We start from the raw sequence: 9000 nt of genomic DNA, 5'->3' as shown, positions 1-9000 counted from the left end.
CTCTTACAAGTGGAACATTTTGGCCTCGCACGTTTACGATCGCAGCTTTTCGCAGTAAATCACAAAAGTTGATATATACTCTCTAAAAAAAATCGAGTGAAAACATTCACTCTTGAAGGAGTGAATACAAAAAAGAGTGAATTTAGAGTAAAATTGGAGTGAATTTTGAGTGAAAATGTTCATTTTCACTCATTTTGGAGTGACCTCATCACAGGGATCACTCCAAAATCTTCGAGTGATCCCTGACGTCACTCTAAAACGAGTGAAAACGAACATTTTCACTCAAAATTCGCTCCAATTTCACTCTAAATTCACTCTTTTTTGTATTCACTCCTTCAAGAGTGAATATCTTCACTCGATTTTTTTTTTAGAGAGTATACCATTCAATTCTAACGAGGCGTTGTCTGAACAGCACCTTCCGACCTCATAGCCCCTTTTCCATATACGAGGAGCTGAAGTAACATATAATGATATTATACAAGTGTATCTGCACTTGCTGTTATTATGCAGGTAGGGTTTTACTGACGATGCTCGTCCAAGAGTCTCGCAGTATTCTCTCCGCCCGCCCCGCTCCCTCCTCATAACTCTCTCCCTCTCTTTTTTTCTCTCTCCTTCTCCAAAGCTCTAGCTCTCTTCCTCTCTCACACCGGGACGCTTTTCTGTAATCTACTCTTGTTCTGCAGGGTACTGATGATGATGATGTTAGTTATGGATATAATATAGAATATAGAATATGCAAATGAATGTGCTGACCATGTCATAATCTCACAATTTTCCCTTGATCGTGTACAAAAAAAAAAAAAAATGATGAAAATTCAATGTTTCTGTCATTGAAGGCTAACTTAGTATCCTGGTTGAATAACTTCAGAATAGTGATCAGTTAGATATATCAGGATCTGAGCCTCACCGGGCATAATTGCGTTTGAATGAAAAACTAGAAATTCCAAAATTCTACGTACAAAGTTTATCATAACTATATGGCAAGTTGTGAGGGTATGACAATGCGCCATGCTCACTTTGCCATTGGCGTATTCATTGACCGTTCAAGAACTGTTTCCCGAAAAATTAGCGAAACTCCAAAGTGTCATAACTTCCTTATTTTTCACCCGATTTCGATCAAAATTTTACCGTTGAACTCGTAATATCTTGTTCTTTCTTATCAAGCTAATTTATATTTGGACTGGATTTCCATGTGATAACAGAACGCTGCTCATTGCATTGCCCAGGGAGGTGGCGCCCGTGTCTATTTCGGGATAAAGTCCTCTATGTGGCAGCGCGGAACACTATAGTCTGGTTTACAGGAACCGCTTCTCATTGAAACAAACTTTTTAGCACATGTACACCATCATGCAAATAAAGTAAAAAGGGACTTGGTAAAGTCGGTGACGTTCTTAAAGAGATAGTATAGTTTTGGTTGAGACCAAATTTCAGGTTTCCAACTTTTTCGGGGGGGGGGGGGGGGGTGGGGAGGGGGAGATAATGAGAAACCTATTGAAATATGAAGGATCAACGTTTATATGATGAGAATTGTTTTGGAAATGGCTGAGAAATCCAAAACAGAGCAATCGTAATAAAAGGTGGGTCCCACCTTTTATTAGGCTCGCTTTGTTTTACTTTGTTTTTGGATGTCTCAGTCATCCCAAAACCAATTTTCATCAAATAAACTTGATGGCATGTTCTGTATTATTTAATCAGTGTGGTTTTTTATGTATCTCGCAAAGAGTTAAAAACCCAGTCTCCACCTCCACCAATACTATACCCCATCCCTTTAAAGTGATTATCAATACATGTGGATTTATTTTTCAGGTTTCTGTGGTTAAGTGTTGGATAGGTGGAACATTTTTCTCTTACGTCATGGATGAATGTGAGGCATGAGCACACCACTCACGAACGAATGACCAGCTAGCTGCCCGCATGGATGTAGTGCGGATATGGGTCAATGAGCAGAGGTCAGAGAGATGGGGTGATCATTATTGTCAAAAAGAAACCATTGGTCATGTTGATGGTGTCTAGAGTATGATGTACGCTGGCTCTAAAACGACAGAAACAATTGTTTGATGAATACCTACCTGTCGACTATACAGCGCCGGAAGTAACCTCTCCAGGATGAGTGGATTCGTTGGAGATTTGAGCAGTTCTCAATCGAAAGCGTTATCTGAGGTAAAGTTCAGGGCAAGGCAACAGACGACGTAGTATCAATCTGTAGTCCCATTAATGCATATCTGTGTATGTGTAATGACGTGTTGATTTTTTACCTTCTCTGCCGACTAGGGTAGGTTCGGTTCCTTTTACGTTTTAGCAAATCCTAGGGTGTCTCAGTTTGATCAGCATCACATCTTGATACCGATAGATGGTTTCCTTGTAGCTAGTAATAGTAGAACCCGATGGCACTGACGGAGGGAGTTTTTTTGTTTGTTTGTTTTTTTACCCAATTTGCAAGCTTTCGATAGTTTCATTCATCATACATCAAATCTGTATCAGCAGCTGTATACGCCTGTATTCACTATTATTTAGCCCAACCCTTGTATACAGCGACAGGGCTGTGTATAGTTAATTTTACAATTGTGTATGACTCTGATTAACTGAACAGCTAGTCTAACGTTAGTATATGTACAGTAAATTTTAGTTTTAGATTCTATTTCAGAAGCTACTAGGTAGAACCTACAAAAAATGTACTAATAACGTTAGAGAAGTAAATTTAGAGTTCTAATTGAAGAACTCCCATCCTCTCGTTTACTTTTATGGTCATCCTAATCAATGTCTAGGTTCAACAACACTGTCTAAATCAAGAGTTTTGGTCTAATTTGATTTGCTCTGTACTGTGTTTTGGATTTCTATTGATTCCATCCAGCTAAAATCCAGAATAGATGGCATCTCCCTTCCAGAGTCTGGTGATGACTATCTCCTGAAATGGCTACGGGGTATGTTCTCATTTTTGAAAAAAAAAAAAAGTGATGACATCAACACATTGCCAACTAGATCGTGTAGACCTATATTATGTCACCTTTTGACTTTGTGCCATGAAGTGTGTTTTTGTTTTTGTTTTTGTTTTTGTTTGCTTTTTTGCTCGAACTTTCACTTACCGGTATATCTTTTTAAACCCCTCTAAAAATGGATCTTAGATATACTGTAATGTAAAATACCTTTCTCTCCTGGATCACATATAGATCTAGACACATGCCTGATTTACCAGATCAAGTGTGAAGTGAACAGTAAAACAGACTGTTGTCGTATTGAGAACTACAATTCCCATAAAATTGTTTGTGTTTCAAGCAAATAGAAACTCTGTGTATCTAGAAAAGTAAATTCCAAGAATCTCAGCCATCAAACTAAACTTTTTGTTTTTGCTTTTTTTCTTCTAAATAACCATCATTGATTCTTGTTTATCACACTTCTCACCAGCATAGCATTGACATTTCATAGTGCAAATGCAGTACTTTTAGCTTGTGAAAACTTGTGATCATGATATACTGGTACCAATCATGCTGTAGAATGATGAATTCTGGTTGGTGTATTTTCATGGGTACTTGTACTTGACTTTTGTAACAAAGACTATTTCATTTCTTGTATGATTTTACAGCGAGAGGATTCAATGTCGACAAAGCAGAGAAGATGCTCAGAGATGTGAGTTATTCTTGTTGTCATAGAGAGCAGTTAACTTTGATTATGAAGTCCACTTTCATGCAGCCCACTTTGGGGCTGCTGGTTAAGAACACACCTGAGTAACATATAGTGACAAAATGTACTGAAGTTGCCATACAGTGTTATGTGATTTATTGTCCATTTGCAGTTTCATGGAGTCTGTTTTCGTTTCTGCCATTATGTCCAACAAGATCATCCAGTATCAACTTTATGCACTTGAAATACAAATAGCTCATTTGTGATTATGTCGCAGTCATCAGACTTCATCAGTGAGGGGACTTTTTTTTTTCAGTAATTGTTAGAGTGAAGGGGGGAAAACCACTGAAAATTCCACACCAGTCTTGTGGAGTAGAGACAGATCAACTGAACCTTGAGGTATGGTGTACATAATCATAGCTGTATGAATGATGCAGTGTAAATATGTAAGCAACAATACCCCTCTACCTTTAAAATTGTGGAAATGAATAATGTCAGGCAGATTTGGGTGGGTTTATTTATGTTTGTTTTTTCAGACAAAATTGCTCCTCTTTATAGCCGGAAAGTGAAAAGTCAATTGCATTGTGTGTAAGACACATCTTTTTTCTTCTCCTTCCTGTCTGAATAAGAGTTGCTTTTTTTATTTCTCCAGCATATATCATTCAGGGAAGAGTGGAATGTACAATCACTAGTTGACAACTGGCAACCTCCTGAGGTAAGTTATACTTTATCATAGATGTCATAATCAGTAACTGTAACTCATTGCCATTGTAAGACTTGAACTGTAAGCCAAAATACTTCTTTCATCTCTAACTTACATTACTGACAGCAGTTTAATGTATATCACAGTATATCAGAAGAATGTATGATCGTATCATGTGGAAAAACTTTGGTCATATCTTTTGCCTCTGAGAGAATTCTGTAACTTTTAAGTGAAGCACCTTTTATGAAGTTTGTTATGGTAGAGTATGATTAGACAAGCATTGTGTATTTTCACTGGGAAAAGAAAAAAATGAGCAGTAGCTCTGTAACCTGGGAATTATCTACCCAGCATGTTTTCATAACTCTAGTAATGTGAAAAGCCATTTTATATATATTATGTTTTCATCCTTTCATTTTTGCATTAATGTTTTTCTGTAGGTCCTGGACAAGTACATGGTAGGGGGTTTGTGTGGCTATGACAAGGAAGGGTCACCGGTGTGGTACGAACCTTTTGGTCACTTTGATCCGAAAGGCATCGTCCTCTCCAGTACGCCTAGAGATTTGAAGAAGATGAAGATTGTCATCTGTGAAGATATTCTCAGCCACCTCAGATCACAAACAGAAAAGGTGAGGAAAACGACAGGTCCAATTACGAAGTATATCAGTAAATCAAGTCAGCTGGTCTTGTGTTTTGGAGTAATGACGTTTCATGTTCTCTTTGGGATGCTTCGTCAAGCCAGCTGATATTTGGAAGCAGCAATTAGTTGTAAGTAAATCCAGTAGACTAGATTTACTGATATTCTTCATGATCTACTTACCTGGATGACTGAGAACATTCACAGACATACATTTTGTAGCATGTTCAGTTGTTATGTCATTGACAAGTTGCAGTGCATCATGATGATGATAGCAATAAATCATGTAATTCATCAGTCCAGTTACCTTGATAAAAATGCAGCTTTTAAAACCAAACAAAATGTATAGAAATGTTGAATTTCAATACCTCATCACCTCCAAGCCCATTTTTCTCAAAACTTTTGTTTATCCAGTGGCTGGCTGTCAAACTGTTTTGCAACAACTTTTTTGATGAAATAGAACAAATCGTGATTCCTGTACATGTAGTGCATCATCACATTGCCCGCATAGAGTTGGAGGTCATAAAAAGAACGAAAATGCACATAGAGCTGACTTTGGCAATGTAACCTTTACAATTTTCTAACTTCTGATCCCTTTTAAAAAGATATTTTCCTAGCAATAAAGTAGGTTAATTATGTCAGTTTTGACCCATCGAGGACAGACTGATTTTGCTACAAAACACATTTCCTATAGACCCTTGCCCAAGTATACTCGGGACTTGTCCTCAACAGGTTAAAGTGTAGCATCTGGAAAATTCATATCCCACCAAAAAGAAAAAAAAAATCCCCTGACATTATATGGCTTTCGTGGTGATGCATCATAATATGTTGTCCTGTTTGAACATTTATTCCAATAATTTGTAGTAATTTTAAAATGCCACACCAGGAAATTAATGTTTTGTGACTTAATTGATCATTCAAGTCATGGCAGGTCACATGTAGTCTTCATTGCCTAGGGTAGGCTCTCTAATGTAAATGCTGTTCTGTTTTTTTTTTTTTTTTTTTTGCTTTGCTTTTCTTTTTTTTCTTTTTTTTTTGGGGGGGGGGGGGTTGGACATTTGACTGTGCAAGTACAAAAAGTGGACATCAACAATAATGTAATGTACAAAGATGTGCTGTTTTTAACTCTGGTGCATCTAACATTGTGGATTCAACCTTTAGGATTATGTAAGTTTATGCATGAAATCTGCACCCAGGGCACTGTGCCTGTGATGATAATTAAGCGTCTGTAGTCATAGAGTGTGAAGGCAACATAGCAGTGTTGTGCAAGGTCGTCATTAATCATGCTTCGTCTTGTGTGTCAGCAAGTGATTTTTTTTTTTTGTTGTTGTAATAATTGCAAGACTCAGTGTGATATGATAAATATCCTCTGATCTGATTGCACTGAATGTTTGTCATTGGGGGAAGGAGCCCTTTTTAACTTTATTTGTCTTTGAAATTCAATGTATTTAATCCACTGAGATCAAACTGATTTTGCTATAACACTCATTTCCCATAGACATCTGCCCAAGTATACTTTGGACTAGTCTTCATTGGGCTATGAGTTAGTACCTTCTATGCCAGTGTTACTGAGGGCATTTTTCCCATTATCACTTTATTTTGCTCTTGTATTAAAAAAAAAGAAAGATGTGGTTAAAACAGAGTATTATTAAGTTGCCATCCTCATTTTGACTATTTAAAGGTTGTATTTGCCTTTTTTTCTGGAAAAAAAAAGTTGAAGAAGTAAATTCCACCTCATATGAATGTGCATCTTTCAAAGGATTATTTTACATAGTGCCACTACTTTATTACTAGTTGATAAGCATTTTTGATGGATTATTAACCCACAAACACTGAATACCCTAGCAATAATCTCATCCGTGTGCATACATTTGTGTATTTGTACAACAGCTGCAGAAGCGTGTGGACCGCATGGTGATTGTCTTTGACTTACAGAAAGTTGGTCTCTCTCATATATGGAAGCCCTTCATCGACAGATACAATTTGATTCTTGCAATATTTGAAGCCCACTACCCAGAGATGCTGAAAAAGTGCTTTGTGATCAATGGTAATGTATACAGACTATGGAAAAAACAGAAATAAAGTAGCAGTACTGCTGGCCATTGATATTATAGCAGAATGAACCCCACAAATATATAATATGAATTGAGGAAGTGCAGTAATATTGGTAGAACACATCAGCAAAGTTTGAGAAAAATCAAACAATACTACCTTACAAATGATATCAGTTTGTAAAGTTTTAGTGTGGTCATGACTGGATGAAAAAACTTGAAGACTTTATGAAAAAACTTGAAGGCTTTGTGACGTCATGTATGGGCAATGATAAAAAATAATACGAAGAAAATGCAACATATTTTCACTTTTCTAGCATAATGAAAGAGCACTTGACTTCCCTTTTCAGAAAGGAGGAATAATATTACTCCTAACATACTTAATAACTGTGAGAGAATTTGCACTTTTCATAAGAAATGAAATTTTATGGAATTCTCTTTATGATTTCTTTACATAATCGTACATACATGGCATCACAAACTGTAGCAGTCTTCTCATCCAGTGATAACTGCAATTTTTCAACCAATTGTCCGATTTTCCTCAAACTTAGTTGATGCATTCTGCTCTTTAGATATAAAAGCTAGTGGACTCGTGTTACAACAAAGTTCATGGGACTGGAAGATTTCTTTTCTTTATACATCGAAATTTTGTTTCGTTTCGAAGACCCTGTGTGGTGTGTCTTGTAATGAAAACCACATTTGACAGATGGTGTAGTGTGTTACAGTCATGATTGTTTGCTAGTTATTATGTGCCAGTGGTGTGCATAGTGTTGAATAACAATAGAGAAATCAATTGATATAAATCAGACATAAATACAAAGGACGATATTGATCAGATATGTTTTGAGATGCAAAATCTCGGGGGGGGGGGGGGGGGTTATCATCCTTACAATATTACCCTAAAATTTTACTCATCATGATTTCTGCGTAACATGTAATTTCATACTTGCGCTTTGTTAACTGTAGTGAATTGTAGCTTCAATATCAAGGAAAATTTGATCCCTAGTATTAAAGTGTTATTATGTGAAGGTAGTAACAGTAGGATATTTGTGCTTTGTTTTACAGCTCCAGGCTTCTTTTCACTGGGATTCAACCTCATCAAGCCATTGCTGAGTGAAGAAACAAAAAATAAAGTCACTATCCTGGGAGGTCAGTGCTTTACAGTAGGCCTGTGGTGTACTCATTCAAATGTTTGATGAGCTGCTCAACTTCCATTCTGAACTGTATGTTTTCTGTGCCACCCTCATGCTATGATATTGCTCACTGTACACTGAATGTGGGCTATATCTACACTGAATGTGGGCTATATCTTTACAGGTCATCTCAAATCATGACCAGTGAATCATTGAGCACTCAGCTCGCAGTAGCTGTGAATTGTTTTGATATTTTTTTTTTTGTCTCTGTTCTCACAAACCAAATATCTTCTGACAAATTTGTAAGCTATCTCTACTTTCAAATGATGCACTTATCATTGTAATTGTTGTTATCATCATAATTATTATCGTCTTGTTAATTCAAGCAAATCTAAGGAATATGTGTCTATATTTGTCATTTTCAGTGTAAGCTTCATACAGGTTTATGAACTCTGGACCTGTTTGGAGGATATGATCTGAGATAACAAAGCAGTTCCTCCCACACCCCCCCCCCCACAAACAAACAAACAAACAAACAAACAAAGATATTCCAAAGACATGAGAGAGAATATAGTAAAATCCTATTTATGTACTATGTTTTGTCAAAGGGGATTACATGTAGAGCAGTTATCAACACTTGACTCCAGCCTTCACCAGATTTATCGCTCTTTTAGTCGCTGTCATTGAAGACTAGGAGATCAGAATAATAATCAAATTTTCATTTGCGTGTTATGCATAAAAGTGGCATTTCTGCACTGCTGTGCAGTTTGCAGTTTAATAAACGTGTGCATTTGCCTTTTCACCTTGGATATTTAATTTGAGAGAAAATGCACCTTGTACAATATGTAATGTGAAAACAGT

At 36.8% G+C, this 9000-nt stretch overlaps 1 protein-coding gene across 1 annotated transcript; it reads left to right on the top strand.

Annotated features, from left to right (window-relative positions):
• Positions 1–2015: 2015 nt before the first annotated feature.
• On the top strand, positions 2016–8155 carry LOC139714580 (SEC14-like protein 2; the record flags this gene model as incomplete). Its single annotated transcript, XM_071626271.1, has 7 exons — positions 2016–2160; positions 2852–2921; positions 3581–3624; positions 4271–4333; positions 4759–4947; positions 6846–7002; positions 8072–8155. Coding segments are annotated over exons 1-7 (661 nt in total), but the record flags the coding sequence as incomplete, so codon positions are not given.
• Positions 8156–9000: the final 845 nt, after the last annotated feature.

The sequence above is a fragment of the Diadema antillarum genome, unplaced genomic scaffold, assembly GCF_040938485.1.
Source record: "Diadema antillarum isolate AM-2024a unplaced genomic scaffold, OU_Dant_1.0 seq00002324_RagTag, whole genome shotgun sequence".
Taxonomy (NCBI): domain Eukaryota; kingdom Metazoa; phylum Echinodermata; class Echinoidea; order Diadematoida; family Diadematidae; genus Diadema; species Diadema antillarum.
This window is presented reverse-complemented; position numbering and strand designations above follow the sequence as displayed.